Source organism: Carcharodon carcharias, chromosome 2, assembly GCF_017639515.1.
Source record: "Carcharodon carcharias isolate sCarCar2 chromosome 2, sCarCar2.pri, whole genome shotgun sequence".
Lineage (NCBI taxonomy): Eukaryota > Metazoa > Chordata > Chondrichthyes > Lamniformes > Lamnidae > Carcharodon > Carcharodon carcharias.
Window position 1 is genome coordinate 13,708,520 of NC_054468.1, and position 16,043 is coordinate 13,724,562.

The 16,043-nt window shown below is 44.8% G+C and overlaps 1 protein-coding gene and 1 long non-coding RNA gene across 2 annotated transcripts in view; one reads left to right on the plus strand and one right to left on the minus strand.

Annotated features, from left to right (window-relative positions):
- LOC121291698 overlaps positions 1–16,043 on the minus strand; it is a 123,501-nt gene that overhangs the window by 36,467 nt on the left and 70,991 nt on the right. The gene's annotated exons all lie outside the window — the stretch shown is intronic.
- Positions 12,778–16,043, plus strand: part of skila (SKI-like proto-oncogene a) — a 79,007-nt gene continuing 75,741 nt past the window's right edge. The window contains exon 1 of the mRNA XM_041213173.1: positions 12,778–15,141. Within this exon, the coding sequence (XP_041069107.1) occupies positions 14,029–15,141 (1,113 nt within the window). The 5' untranslated portion in view covers positions 12,778–14,028. The remainder of the gene's footprint in view (positions 15,142–16,043) is intronic.

Sequence of the window (16,043 nt, forward strand, 5' to 3'; positions counted from 1 at the left end):
TCAAAATGTTTTCTTTCATGCTTGGCACCATTGCAACATAAATGGGCCAAAGGTCCAAAGAAAATGTTGTAAACAATTAATTGTGATTAAAGGCACTGGCTCTTTTACAATCCTTAAAGCAAGTAATTCTTTACCCTCAAGTTAAGGTGTAACCTAGATGACATCTGTTTTAGGCCGTAGACTGTGTATTTCTATTTTTCCTAACGCATTGCCACGCATGTTGTTTCTGTTTACTTGGCTGTTTATTCCCCCTGACAACATGTGCCGCACTTATTCTTTACTGGCCAAGAATTTCCCAGGGACTTATGCCATTGTAATAACATGTACATCGTAGGGGCTCTTGAATGGCATAAAAGAAAGGAAATTATAGAATAAGTAACTCACATCATTATGTATGCTGCATGCGCCATAATTTCCCAGGATTTTTGTGCTGCATGGGGTTGCTTTCACTGAAACCAGTAAGCAGTTAAAAATCACACCATCAACACCCACTAAAGTCCACGCTGATTGTGAATTTCCTACAATAATACCAAATTTCGCAATGCTCCTGCTGAAAACCCAGAAGAAACTTTTATGGTGTACTAACAGCAAAGTAATTAATGATTCGGATGAGGGTTCGTGTCAAAATGCTTGTAATATTTGTAAATACGGAAAGCCAATTTCCTGTAAAGTTCTTGGTGTTTTCGTAAATTCAGGCAGTGTAACCTTTCACTCTCCATGGTCGAAAGGTGTGGATTAATAGTACATGGATTTGGATAGCATGGAAATGGCTTCTGTTAGGAACTAGAGGTAGTTTTAAATAGTTATATCTGTATTTGTGTGTGTTAGGAATAAGCTGTGGCTTTAAGTTTAAGTTTAATTTATATGTTTTATTTGTGGGTTAGAAGGGTAAAATCTAGGTCTAATTTCATTCAGCGTTTCTCTCTGGGGGAATGTTGCCTGCAAGTCTGTGGGTTTGTTTATATGTCTGCATTTTAATGAGGTTTTACGACCCTTTCCGAAAGTGGTTTAGGGAAGTTAAAACAAAGTAGGGATCACTGTGCTGTTGCCTAGCAACAGGGGACCCACAGAGAGAAATAGAAAAGCAGTTTGAATTCAGTTAGTGGGATTATTCGCAAAAACTGCCAGGGCAGGCAGGAAGGGAATTGCAGGGAGCAGATCCCAAAGGAAAAGCAGAATGTCCCAGAAACCAGGGAATGGGGACAAAACAAAGTCCCAGGAAGTCAGTTAAGTCACAGAATAGGAATCGGGAACAGGTCCTGTTCAGTGAAGTTAAAGTGAAGAGCAGAGGAAAAGGCTCCAGATTAAAGAGAGAACACTCAGGGAGGCAGAAACTAGGAGCAGAAACTCAAATTGCGAGAAGCCAGAGGATCCGAGGAGACAGCCAAAGGTTGGTGACTCCGTACTATGGGCATGGCTGAGTACCTGAGAGAGAGAGTACGTGGAAGACAAAGCTTGAATGCATATGGTAATCCAAGGGAGAGGAACATCAGAAGGAGAGATCAAAACCCTGGAGGTGGATCCTTGTAGAAGGCACCTGAGAGGCAGTGTTATTTGGGAGAAGATTCTGAAGTGAGTTCTTTGAGAGTGGAGATTGGAAACCTTTGGGAGGAAGGCAGAGTTCAATGAGACCGGTTTGTTCATGGTGTGACAAGCATCTTGCGAGGGGGCAGGGGGTTGTGGGGTGGGGGGGTGGTGTTGATGAGAGATCCATAGCATCTCTTTGGAGTGACACCTGTCACTTGGTTTCAGAATGTGGTATGTCTGACCACAGGTCACCTATTGGTTTATATGCACTGTGTGCTTACTGTGAATATTAGCGTATAAGATAGCTTTTGTAACTTGCGGTATCCTTACGAATCTGTATATATTTGTAAAGGTATAGTTTTGGTTGAAAGAGTATTGCGATATAGTTCATCTTTTGTTTAATAAATATTTTATTTTGTTAAAAGTTCATCAGTTGACTCCTGTGACTCTGTTCAGTAGCTGCCCCCATGTTTCTAAACAAAAAATAAAAGTTTAAGACCTATCAAGCCAGGTTCTACCCTGGGATCTGACTTGTCCAGTAGTAAAATCAGATGGGATTATAACACTTTTGATAAGATTGCTTGTATAATTAACATAAGAAATGGGAGCTGGAGTAGGCCATTTGGCCTTGTGAGCCTGCTCCATCATTCAACACAATCATAACTGATCTTCTACCTCAACTCCATCTTCCTGCACCATCCCCATATCTCTTAACTCACTTATTATCCAAAAATATATTGACAACTGTCTTGAATATTCTCATCTACTAAGCATCCCAGCTCTCTAACTTGTTGAGCACTGCACATATTAAATTACTTCAATTCATTTGAATTATAAAATGTGGAATGAGAAGTTTAAGTTTTACAGTTTGAAGCATAGAGTTTCTGCTAAGGACTTAACAGGCCAAACGCACCCAGAATAAGCTGGACACTGCTGGTTCTGCCAAGATGATGTTCACAGAATCTTAACTGCACAAAAGGAGGCCATTTGGCTCATCATGTCTGCACTGGCTCTCCAAATGAGCATTATGACCTAGTGCCATTACCCTGCCTTTTCCCTGTACCCTTGCACATTATTTCTTTTCAAATAATCATCTAATGCCCTCTTGAATGCCTCAATTAAACCTCCCTCCACCACACCTCCAGGCAGTGCATTCCACACCCACTGTGAGAAAAAGCTTCTTCTGCAAATCACTTTTATTCTGTGCCCTCTCGTTCTTGACTCTTTTATGAGTGGGAACAGCTTCTCCCGATCTACTCTGTCCAGCCCCCTCATGATTTTGAACATCTCTATCAAATCTCCTTTCAGTCGCCTTCTCTCCAAGGAAAACCTCACCAATCTATCTTTTTTTTGAAAAATATACTTCATTCAAAAAATATCTGAAAGAACATTACAAAACATTTCAAAACGGCCATCACAAGAAGTGCAATCATATTCAACTTTTCCACATAGGTCACAAGGCAATCAATACAATCAATGACCATCACAGGCATTTCAACATGGACATTACGGGCAGTCAGACAGCGCAATGGTATTCAAGTTATCGACATAGATCATGTTGCTTCAATTCAAGTATGATACATTTAGTATTCACTGCGTACATTCCTTCTGAGTCATACAGCCCAACGGGTCTATACAATTTCCAGCCCCTTGGTGCACTGTGGCAGAAAGGTCTTAGACAGTGACCTTTCCCCATTGCGCCTTTGCAGCGGCTGCCCCAAGCTTAAGTGCGTCCCTCACCACATAGTCCTCGACCTTGGAATGTGCCAGTCTGCAACACTCAGTCAGGGTCAACTCTTTGCACTGGAAGACCAACAAGTTTCGGGCAGACCAAAGAGTGTCTTTCACCTAGTTGGTGATCCTCCAGCTGCAGCTGATATTTGTATTGGTGTGTGTCACTGGGAGCAGCCCGTAGAGCACAGACTCCTGTGTCACAGAACTGCTCAGGATGCTCCTCGACAAAAACCATTGCATGTCTCTCCAGGCCTTCTTTGCAAAGGCACATTCCACAAGGGGGTGAACAATGATCTCTTCCCCACCACAGCCACTTCGAGGGCAACGTGCAGAGGGGGTGAGACTCCTGGTGTGTAGGAAGGATCTGACCGGAAGGACCAGCCAAGCTACATCTTGGTGCTTGTTGGAAAGTTCTGGCGATGAGGCATTCTGCCAAATGACTTTGACAGTCTGCTCGGTGAACCATCCCACAGGAGCCACCCTCTCCTTTTCCCTCAGGGCCTCCAGGATGTTACGTGCCGACCACTGCCCGATGGACTTGTGGTCAAAGTTGTTTCTCTGCATAAATTTTTCCACAAGGGACAGGTGGTCCAACTACTTGAAACGTTCCGCGGCAGCGTGGCCAGACCCATCCTTCGCAACACCGGGGAGAGGTAGAACCTCAGCACAAAGTGACACTTGGTGTTTGCATACCGAGGGCCTATGCACAGCTCGATGCGGCCACAGACAAAGGTGGCCATCAGGATGAGGGCGATGTTGGGCACGTTTTCCCTTTATCTGGAGGCTTGTACATCGTGCCCCTGCGAACATGATCCATTTTCAACCTCCACATAAAACTAAAGTTAGCTCAGGTGATCACCATTGCGCAGGAGTGAGGAATGGGCCAGACCTGCGCCATGTACAACAACAGCGAGAGTGCCTCACACCTGATGACCAGGTTCTTACCCGCAATGGAGAGGGAGCGTCGCTCCCACATGCCCAGTTTTCTTTTCACCATAGCCACTTGCTCCTTCCAGTTTCTAACGCATGCCCTGGTCCCTCCGAACCATATCCCCAGCATTTTCAGGCAGTCTGACCTCGGTGAAGGGGACAAAGGATCGGTCAGCCCAGTTCCCAAAGAACCTGGTCTTGCTCTTGCCACAATTTACCTTGGCTCCTGAGGCCAGTTCGAACTGGTCGCAGGTGTGGATCAGTCAGCGCACCGACAGCGGATCCAAGCAGAAGATGGTGACATTGTCCATATACAGGGAGGCTTTGACCTGAGTGCCCCCACTGCCTGGGATCATCAGTCCTCTTATACCCGGATCCTTCCTGAAGGACTCAGCAAAGGGTTCAATGCAACACACAAACAGGACAGGGGAGGGAGGGCAGCCCTGCCTGACTCCAGATTTAATTGGATAGCTTTCTGATTCCTACTCATTGATTGAAACTGCGCTACTGATGTTTGTGTAGAGCAGTTGGATCCAGTTGCGGATTCCCTCCCCAAACCCCATTTTGGAGAGCACATCCACCATGTAGGTGTGTGACACTCTGTCAAAGGCTTTCTTCTGGTCCAGGCTGATGAAGCAGGTATCCATACCCCTGTCACATACATAGGCAATCATATCCCTGAGTGGCATGAGGCTGTCAGAGATCTTCCCGCCGGGTACAGCGCAGGTCTCGTCACCAACTCCGGAGCAGACCTGACCCGATTGGGGATGACCTTGGACAGAATCTTATAGCCCACATTCAACAGTGAGATGGGTCGCCAATTTCTAATTTTCTCCCTTTCCTCCTTCCACTTGTAGATGAGGGTAATGATGCCTTTCCTCGTGGATTCTGACATGCTGCCAACCAGGAGCAGACTCTTGTACACTTCCAGCATGTTTCAGCCAATCCAATCGCACAGAGGCGAATGCAACTCAGCCGGTAAGCCGTCGCTTCCAGGAGTTTTACTCTTCTTGAAGGACTCAAGGGCCTTAGTCAGTTTGTCAGGAGTTAGCGGTTTGTCCAGACACTCCTGAGTAATGTCATCTAAGACCTCCGTGATGGAGGACAGGAAGGACTGGGAGGCTGTGCTGTCTGTGGGCTTTATGTCATACAATCTGGCATAAAAGGATTTGCTGATCCTCAAAACGTCGGATTCGATGACTTTACTGAGCCATCTTCTTCCTTCAGGCTGCTGATCACAGCGCTCTCTCTGTGTACCTTTTGGAAGAAGAAACGTGAGCACATCTCGTCCTGCTCCACGGAGTGGACTCTGGATCGGAAGATGATCTTGGAGGCGTCTGAGGCAAAGAACGAGGCTTGCTGGCTCTTCACCTCTTGGAGTTCCTCCTTGACATCGGCCCCCATCGACTGCAGCCAGTGTAGGTTCTGCATGTTTTTCTGGAGTCGGGACATTTCCCTCTGTTCCTTTCTAGCTTTCTGGATACCTTTGAGGATGAAAAGCTTCTTGATGTTCCCCTTGATCGCTTCCCACCAGTATGTCATGGATTTAAAGAGGGGTATAACGGTTCTCCAACCTTTGTAATCACTCTTGAGCTCCTCAATGTTCTCTGGAGTCAGCAGTTGCACATTCAACTTCCATGTCCCCCTGCCAACCCTCTGGTCTTCCTGTAAGTGACAGTCAGCAGTAGGAGGCAGTGGTCAGAGAAGAACACTGGCTTGATGCTGGCGGATCTGACTGTGAATGCTCGGGACACAAACAAGAAGTCTACCCTGGAACGGCTGGACCCGTCTGGCCATGACCAGGTGTATCTACGCTGCGCTCCATCTGCAGGGTTGCTGAAGACATCGTGCAGCTTGGCATTCTTTACTGTTTCCACCAGGAGTCTGGACATAACGTCCAATCTGCTGTCGGCCCTGCCGGATCAGCATACCTGGACCAGAGAAACGTGAGTTATTTCCTCCCAACCAGATTAATGGCCATGGGGGCCACCATTGTGACCATTGCCTGTAGGAGCTGAGGTGCAGTATCTACCCTCATAGCTGAAGTTTCTCATCCCTGGAACCATTCTTGTAAAACTCTTCTGCACTCTTTCCCATGTGTTCACATCCTTCCAAAATATGGTGCCCAGAACAATACACAATATTTCAGCTGAGGTCTAATGAGTGCCTTCTATAAATTCAGCATAACCTCCCTGCTCTTGTACTCTATGCCTTTATTTATAAAGCCCAGAATACTATATGTTCTGCTCTTGTTTTCACCCAAATGCATTAGCATAACCCCAAATGTAAAACCTCCCATGAATCTGAGTAACCAATCATAATCAACTTGTGACTGAAACAGGGCATCACAAAGAAGAGTGGGATCATCAGGTAATTCTTCAAATGACTGACTGAATCCTCTCAGTATCTACCCTGCCAAGCCTCTCTCAGAATCTTGTATGTTTAAATAAGATTGCCTCTCATTCTTCTAAACTCCAATGAGTATAGGTGCACCCTGCTCAACCTTTCCTCATAAGACAACCCTTTCATCCCGGGAATCAACCGAGTGAACCTTCTCTGAATTGCCTCCAATGTAAGCATATCCCTCCTTAAATAAGAGACCAAAACTGGGCTTAGTACTCTGGGTGTGGTCTCACCGATGCTCTGTACAGTTGGAACAAGACTTCCCTACTTTTATAGTCCATTCTCATGCAACTATGGCCAGCATTCTATTTGCCTTCCTAACTATTTTCTTGTCCTGCATGATAACTTTGTGATTCATGTATGAGGACACCAAGAGACCTCTGTACCAAAGCCTTCTGCAGTCTCTCTCCATTTAAATAATATTCTGTTTTTCTATTTTTCCAGCTAAAGTGCATAACCTTACATTTGAATGGAATATAAAAGTAGGGATATTTTACTACTGTTGTATTGAGCATTGGCGAGACTACATCTGGAGTATCATGTACAGTTTTGGTCTCCTTAGTTAAGAAAGGATATAAATCTGTTAGAAGCAGTGCAGAGAAGGTTCACTCAGCTGATACCTGGGATGGGTTGGTCACCTTATGAAGAAAAGTTGAACAGGCTGGGCCTGTGTCCATTGGAGTTTAGAAGATTGAGAGGTGATCTTATTGAAACATAAGATCCTAGGGGACATGATGTTGAAAGGATGTTTCCCCTTGTAGGAGAGACTAGAATTGGAAACATCGTTTAAAAATAAGGGGTCTCCCATTTAACGCTGAGACAAGAAGCATTTTTTTTTTATCTCAGAGGGTCGTGAATCTTTGGAGCTCCCCTCCCTGGAGATTGGTGGAGGCAGGGTCATTGATTATTTTTAAGGCAGAGGCAGATAGATTCTTGACTAACAAGGGAGTCAAAGGGAATGAGGGCACAGGTGGAATGTGGATTTGAGGCCACAATCAGATATGCCATGATTATATTGAATGCCAGAACAGGCTCAAGGGACTGAATGGCCTACTGCTCCTAATTTATATATTCCCATGTTACACTCCATCTGCCAAATTTTTGCCTACTCAACCTATCTATATCCCTTTGCAGACTCTTTGTGTCCTCCTCACAATTTGCTTTCCTACCTATCTTTACATCACCAGCAAATTTGACTACATTACACTCTGTCCCTTCAATCTAATTCATTAATATGGATTTTAAATATATGAGGCCCAGCACTAATTCCTGTGATACCCCACTAGCTATAGTTTCCTAATCTGAAAATGTCCCATTTCTCCCAGCTCCCTGTCTCTTGTTAGTTAGCCAATCCTCTATCCATTCAGAACCCAACTTAAGCATCAGTGAGAAGATTATTGCTTTGTAAGTGTCACTTGATAACACTGTCAAAGAACCTTCTATCAGTGTACTGAGAGTAGGCTGATGTAGTAGTAATCAGCTGGTTTAGGTTTAACCTACTATACTTTTTGTGGACAAGCCATATCTGGGCAATTTTCCATGTTGTCGAGTAGTTGCCAGTGTTGTAACTGTACTGGAACAGCTTGGCTAGAGGCATTACTGGTTCTTGGGTGCAACTCTTCAACTGGGATTCATGGTGGGGTCCATTGCCTTTGCTGTATCCAGTGAACTCGCATGTTTCTTGATATCATGTGGAGTGAATTGAATTGGTCGGCATCTGTAACGATGGCGATTTTAGGAGGAGGTCGAGATGGATTATCCACTTGGCTCTGCTGGCTAAAGATGGTTGCAAATGCTTCAGCCTTTTCTTTTGCACGCATGTGCTGGGCTCTTCTATATAGTGGATGTTCATGGAACCTCCTCTTCCTGTTAGTTGTTTAATTGTCCTGGCTATTGGTTTTGCAAAATTAGAACAGTCTGACACAGCAGCCAGGGAGGCTGATGGAGTTGAGGTTGGAGCCACTTAAATGTTTGTAAGAGCTGGAGTGGATGACTTTGCTTTCTCTGACAAATTAAAGACATTTCATGAGACTCAATCTTACTGGAACTGGAAGACACAGTCACATCCTCGGGTGGTTAAATGGCTCTTTGAGGCCGTCAGAAGCTTTGAGATATCAGAACCCTTCATTTATTGGTTAAATCCAGGACCTATGAGTAAATTAAGATACAAAGTTCCCATGTGATTGTAATAGTTTAACAGTCCAAAGGCTGAGAGTTCAAATCCCAACATGACAATTTGTGAAACCCAATTCTGTTAATCTACCAAGTAAATCTGTGGGCGAGTACCAGGAAAAATTACAATGAATACTACACATTGTTGTAAAACCCAAACTGCTCTATATATGATTTGAGAGAAGGGACTTGTGTTCTCAGTGTGCCTCTAACCCCACAGTGTGTGGTTTACTCTCAATCTTCTGAGTAATGGGTAATACATGTGACATCACCAGTATTTCCCACATCCTGAGAACTAGTGAATAAGACTTGGGGTTGAACTGAAAGGTCTGTTTCTTGTACTCTGTCAGCTGGCAACACTCTTTTAAATACTCCAGAGACCTGAGCGTATAATCCAAGCTGATGCTCCCAATGCAGTACTAATGGCATGACTGAGATGCAGTCTTTTGGATAAGATGTCTAACGTCTGCCCTCTCAGGTGGACATTAAAGATCCTATGACACTATTTAGAATTCTTATAAACATTTATCTCTCAATCAGCTATCAACATCCTGGGGGTTACCAATGACCAGAAATTGAATTGGACTAGCCAGATAAATACTATGGTTACAAGAGCAGGTCAGAGGCTAGGTGTAATTCGCTTCCTGACTCCCCAAAGCCTATGCACTATTTACAAGGCACAAGTCAGGAGTGTGATGGAATATTCTCCAATTGCCAGGATGAGTGCAGCTCCAAATACACTCAAGAGGCTCGACACCACCCAGGACGAAGCAGCCCACTTGATTGGCAAGCCATCCACCACCTTAAGTACCTGGATATAGATTGGGACAGTGGTGGTGTAAAGGGTGGAGAGGGGCAAACATTCATAAATTGTGTTCAGGAGAATTTTCAACAGCAGTATGTGTCCAAGTCAACAAGAAAGGATACGCTGCTAACCTGGTTCTTGGAAATGAGGTGGGCCAAGTCGATCAAGTGTTAGTGGGGGAACATTTAGGAGACAGTGATCATTGTATTGTAAGGTTTAGGATGATGGTAGTAAAGGACAATGGGCAATCCAGAGTAAGAATAATTAATTGGGGGAGAGCCGAATTCAATGGGGCAAGAACGGAGCTGGGCTGGATAGACTGGAATCAAAGGTTGGTGGGAAAAACTGAAGCTGAACAATGGGCTACTTTCAAAAAATAAATCGTTCAGGTACAGTCAAGGTATATTCCCTCAAAGGGAAAAGGTAGGGCAAACAAATCCAGAGCTCCCTGGCTGAAAAAGGAGTTAGAAATTAAGTCAGGTAGAAAGTACAATTGAGAACCAAATGGAATATAAAATGTTCAGAGGAGAGGTGAAGAAGCAAAGAGGGATTATGAGAAAAGATTGACCAACAACACAAAGGAGAATCCCAAAGTCTTCTATAGGCACATAAACTGTAAAGGATGGGAAAAGGAGGAGTAGGGCCGATTAGGGACCAAAAAGTGGTTTACACATGGAGGCAGGGAGCATAGCTGAGGTGTTAAGTGAATACTTTGCATTTGTCTTTATCAAGGAAGCAGTTGCTACCCAGGCCATGGTGACAGAGGAGGAAACTCTGTCACTAGAAGGATTCAAAATTGATAAGGAGGAAATGTTGGATTAACCTACAGCATTTAAGTTTGATAAAGCTCCAGGACCGGATGAGGTGCATCCTAGAATATTGAAGGAAGTAAGAGTGGAAATTGCAAGGGCATTGGTCATAGTCTTTGAGTCTTCCCTAGACTCAGGGGAGGTGCCAGAAGACTATGTAATTGCTAGGCTTATGCCTACAACCTTTCTTGAATAAGGGTGTAATGTTTGGAATTTTCTATTACAATTACAGTTTACTTTCAGTGGTGGGAAGCTTCTAGAAACAATTATTCATGATAGAATTAGTAGTTACATGGAAAAATTTGGGTTGATTGGAAGAACAAGCATAGATTTCTAAAGGGGAAATCATGTTTAACTAACTTGCTGGAATTTTTTGAAGAGGAAACAGAGAGGGTTGATGAGGGTAATGCTGTTGATGTGGTGCACATGGGCTTCCAAAAGGCATTCGAAACAGTGTCACACAACAGACTTGTGAGAAAAGGTACATCTCATGGAATAAAAGGGACAGTAGTAATGTGGATACAAAACTGGCAGGGTGATAGGAGTCAGAAATATTTTTCAGGCTGGATAAACGTTTGTAGTGGAGTTCCCCAGGGGTCGGAATTGGGACCCTTGCTTTTCCTGATATATATTAATGATTTAGATCTTGGTGTTCAGGGAACAAGTTTAAAGTTTGTGGATGATAAGAAACTTGTAAGCATTGTAAACTGTGAGAAGGACAGTGTAGAACTTCAAAAGGACATGGACAAGTTGGTGTAGTGGGAGGATAGGTGTCAGATGAAATTCAATGCAGAGAAGTGTGTGGTGATGCATTTCGGTAGGAAGAACATGAAGACACAGTATAAAGTAAGCAGTACAATCCTTAAAGGGGTGCAGGAGCAGAGGGACCTGGGTGTATATGCACATAGATTATTGAAGGTGGCAGGACAGGTGGAGAGAGTAATTAATAAAGCATATAGTATATATATAGCATCTGGGCTTTATTATTAGGGGCATAGAGTACAAGAGAAAGGAGATCATGCTGAGCTTATATAAGACACTAGTTAGATCTCAGCTGTAGTATTGTGTACAGTTCTGGATGCCACACAATAGGAAGGATGTAGGCGCATTGGAGAGAGTGCAGAAGAGGTTTACAAGAATGGTTCTAGGGATGAGAAACTTCAGTTATGAAGATAGATTGGAGAGGTTGGGACTGTTCTCCTTGGAGAGAAAAAGGTTAAGAGGAGGTTTGATAGAGGTGTCCAAAATCATGAGGAGGCTGGGTAGAGTAGATGGGGACAAACTGTTCCCACTCATAAAAGGTTTGAGAAAGAGAGAGAGCAGATCTAAAGTGATTTGCAAAAGAAGCAAATGTGACATGAGAAAAAACTTTCATACAATGAGATGTTCGAGTCTGGAATGTGCTGCCTGGAAGTGTGGTGGAGGCAGGTTCAACTGAAGCATTCAAGAGGGTACTAGATGATTATTTGAGTAGAAACAATGTGCAAGAGTATGGGCAAAAGGAAGGAAAATGACACTAAGTCATAATGCTCATTTGGAGAGCCGGTGCAGGCATGATGGGCTGAATGGCCTCCTTCTGCACCGTAACAATTCTGTGATTCTGTACACAGTCAGTCCCTCCATTACTGATGCACAGTGGCAGCAGTGTGTATCTTCTACAAGACACTGCATCAACTCACTATGGTCCTTCGAAAGCACCTTCCAAACTTGCAACCTCTACCACCTTGAAGGACAAGGGCAGCAGACGCATGGGAATACCACCACCTGCAAATTCACAGAATCACAGAATTTTAATGGCACAGAAGGAGGCCATTCTCCCTATTGAGTCTGCACCGGCTCTGCAAATGAGCATTATGCCCTAGTGCCATTGCCCTGCCTTTTCCCCGTACTCTTGCACATTGTTTCTATTAAAATAATCATCTAATGGCTTCTTGAATGCCTCGATTGAACCTGCCTCCACCACACTTCCACTCCAAGCCACACACCATCCTGACTTGGAAATATATTGTCGTTCCTTCACTGTTGCTGGGTCAAAATCCTGGAACCCCCTGTGGGTGTTCAATATTTTTCTTAATTTAATTTAAATTCCATCTGCAACTATGGTGGGATTTGAACTTAATGCCCAGAACATTATGCTGAGCCTCTAGATGGCTAGCCAGTGATATCACCATTAGCCCCCCCACCCATGTAAACGAGAAGGTTTTATTTCAATTCTTTACAGTGGGTGTCCCTTTAAACTGGGTTTAAAAAAAAGTGACCACGTGATAGGGCGCCCACGTCTGGCCGGAGTGTGTGAGTCAGAGCAGAGCACCGTCTCGCCAGGTGACGTCGACGTTTTCTGCGTGGGCGGCGTTGACGTCGGCGCTTTCTGTGTGGCGGTGACATCATCAGTGTAAGTGCACGGTGGCGGAGGGAAGAGGGAGAGTCGCTGAGGAGACAGGCAGACAGTGTCTCTGTCACAGAGCCGGGGCCCAACGATTGTTAAAGGCTTTGAAGAGCGGGAGAGAGTAGGAGGAGGAGAAGAAAAAAAATTGCAGATAAAAGAAAGCGGGAGAAGTAAGCGAGGAGGAGAAGCCGCTGAGAGGGGGCTCGAGTGTTGACAGGTCCCCGGAGAAGCGAGCGGCCCCCTCGGCCTGTCAGCGAACAGCAACCATTTGGCATCGGGACTTTGCAATCATTTTTAACCATCATAGGTGCAGACACATAGAGGGAAAATTAAAGTGAAGCGGCCCGGAGCCTGGATCTGACGGTCCCTCAATCTCCAGCACTTCCCCCATCCCATCCCATCCCCTCCTCCCCTCCCCTCCCCCTCGCCGCCTCTTCATCTGGATTTTGGAAACTGGATTTGGGAGAGAAAAGCCACCGTCATTATCAACAGCCCGGGCTGACCCCGGGGGCAAGGTTTCAGTCGGCAGTCACTCCCACAGACTGATGCTGCAAAGGAGGCAGAAAGGGGGGAAAAATCATCGTCTTATTTGAGGAGACTGCAGCAGTGGTTCCAGTTCTTTTCCTTCTGCACCCATCTCTCTCTCTCTCTCCTTCCCCCCCCCCCCGCCCCCCAAGTAAGGAGCCCAATGTCAGTCTTCACTGAGCCGCATCAGACGTGCTTTGGATTGAAGATGTATTAAAATTCAGCTGTGAAAAGGAAGGAAGGAAGAGGAAGACGGCAGGAGTGGGGACGGTTTGCCGTGCATTTGGCACATCCCACGTGAAATAGTGGTTTGGATCCAACTGCTTTCTGGTTAGGTGTATTTCCTCCCATCTGGCGAATGATCAAATCAGTGCTGAGAAATTTCAGATAAGGAGGTGGGCTCGCCACCTGCTGAGCAGATAGTGTGTGTCGGTGTGGTCTTCGTACGAGTCTGAATATTGGCAGTGGAATGGGACTGCACAATTCGGCACTGTGTACGTGGGATTAATTCGACAGAGAAGTACAAATGTGGAAGCAATCAAAACTCGTCTTTTGCCTTAAGTAGCTGATGATATAGAAACTTATTCAAGGCATTCTAGTCTGTCAGTGGTATGTGACCAGAATGTGTTGAAATGCAGGAAGAAGACCATTGTGTGCTGATTTTGTAGGCGAAAGTAATTTAATCTACAAGTGTGGCTGGAAATAAAACACATCATCCGGCAGTTTTCCCAGCAGTGATGGCAAGTGTACAAGGAGCTTTGAGGGTACTGGATGGAATACACTTGGGTGAAGTAATGGTGAAAAAAGAGCCAATATGCGATGGAGTGGGAGAAAGAAGCAATGCTGGAAAAGGTATTGATAGAATTACAAATGTGTTCAAAGCCCCGGGAGTAAAACAGGAAAGTGGGCAGGGCCTTGGACTGGAGGAGACAGTACACACAGACATGGGTGTGTCCAAAGCTTGCCTATTATCAGGAGTTCGTCCATTGGATCTTAACCCTGCTCTCAAACACACATTGGCACAGTTTCACTTGAGCAGTCAGAGCTCTCTAGGTGGGCCAGCAGCATTCTCGGCCCGTTGTACCCAAGAATGTATGCCACCAGGAGGACTTGTACCCATGACATCACCCCCTGTGCTGCCAGGACCACTGCTTATACCCTCAGACAGTTCAACTGAGCTCACACACACTTCACTAGAGGGAGAGACCATCTCATGCTTCATGGTTGGTGGGGAGAAGAGGTTGTGTTTGCCACAGGTCCTAAATTCAGTGCTTCGAGATTTCTCTCTTCAACAGATCAACACTGTCTGTGATGAATTGTATATTTACTGCTCAAGATGTACAGCAGAGCAGCTACAAATTCTCAAAGTCTTGGGCATCTTGCCTTTCAATGCTCCCTCTTGTGGACTTATAACCCAGACTGATGCTCAAAGGTTATGTAATGCCCTGGTTCATCCAGGTATCCTGCCTCCAGATGCCAACAAACTCCCTGGTAAAACCTGCCTTGCCCAGTTACAAAGCACTGGCTCCAGCTTTGAGGTGGAACATTGGTGTCTTGGGAAATGCCAAGGCCTGTTTGTGCCACAGTTTTACAATCACCCTGATGCTGCCTGCATTCAGTGCTTGGACTGCCACATGATGTTTTCTCCCCAGAAGTTTGTGCTACATTCACACAGGTCTCCAGACAAGAGAACCTGCCACTGGGGCTTTGATTCTGCCAAATGGCGTTGCTATGTGCAGCTGAGCCGTAAATATGCAGAAACATCTGATGAAAAGTTCTTGCAGCAATACCTAGAAGAAATGAAAGAGAGATTCAACTTCAATAGCCAGCGAAAAAGAGTGCTTGCAAAGGTAAGTTCCAAACTTGATTTGAAGGCTAACTTTGCTAATGATATAAATTACAATCAACAAATATTTCCTGGTTAATGTTTATCTTTCAGCCAACACTACTGAAAAGATTATCTGACACGAACCTCATTACTGTTTGTGGTAGTTTACTACGTTTTAATACTGACCACTACCTTGGCTGTACAGCGCTTCAGGATGTCTTGATGCTGTGAAGCGAGGTTCTATCAATGCAAATTGTTTCCTTTTTCTTAAGATGACACACATCTCTGCTGTGTGTGAACTGAGTGGCGCAGTGGCTTAGACACTGATTTTCACCTCAGACCCAGTTCAAACTCAGCCCAGACTGAAGGGACAAAATTTGCTGCCGAAATGGTCCTAAGCAAAAAAAAACCCGGACAGAACTCAAACCAGTTCTAAGTGAGCATGAGCCTTTGGAACAAAACAGGTCCTAATTTGGCACTGATTGACAATCTCATTCAGACCACTGGTTTGGGAAATCAAAATCACGGAATTGTTAGGCGCAGAAGGAGGCCATTCAGCCCATCGTGTCTGCACGTGCTCTCCAATTGAGCGCTATGAGGTCGTGCCATTCTCCTGCCTTTTCCCTGCACTCTCGTACATTGTTTCTATCCATGTAATTATTCAATTATTCAATGCCCTCTTGAATGCTTCGATAGATACTGCCTCCACCACACTTCCAGGCAGTGCATTCCAGACTTGAACCAAAGTTTTTTCTCACATCATATTTGCTTCTTTTACAAATCACTTTAAATTTGTGCCCTATCATTCTTGATCCTTTTATGAGTGGGAACATTCTTCATGGGAAACAAAACGTCACTCTGGCGTAGTTGCAGGTGCCCTATTGAAATTGGGGCTGAGGCACATTGGGGCAGAGTAGAGTGATA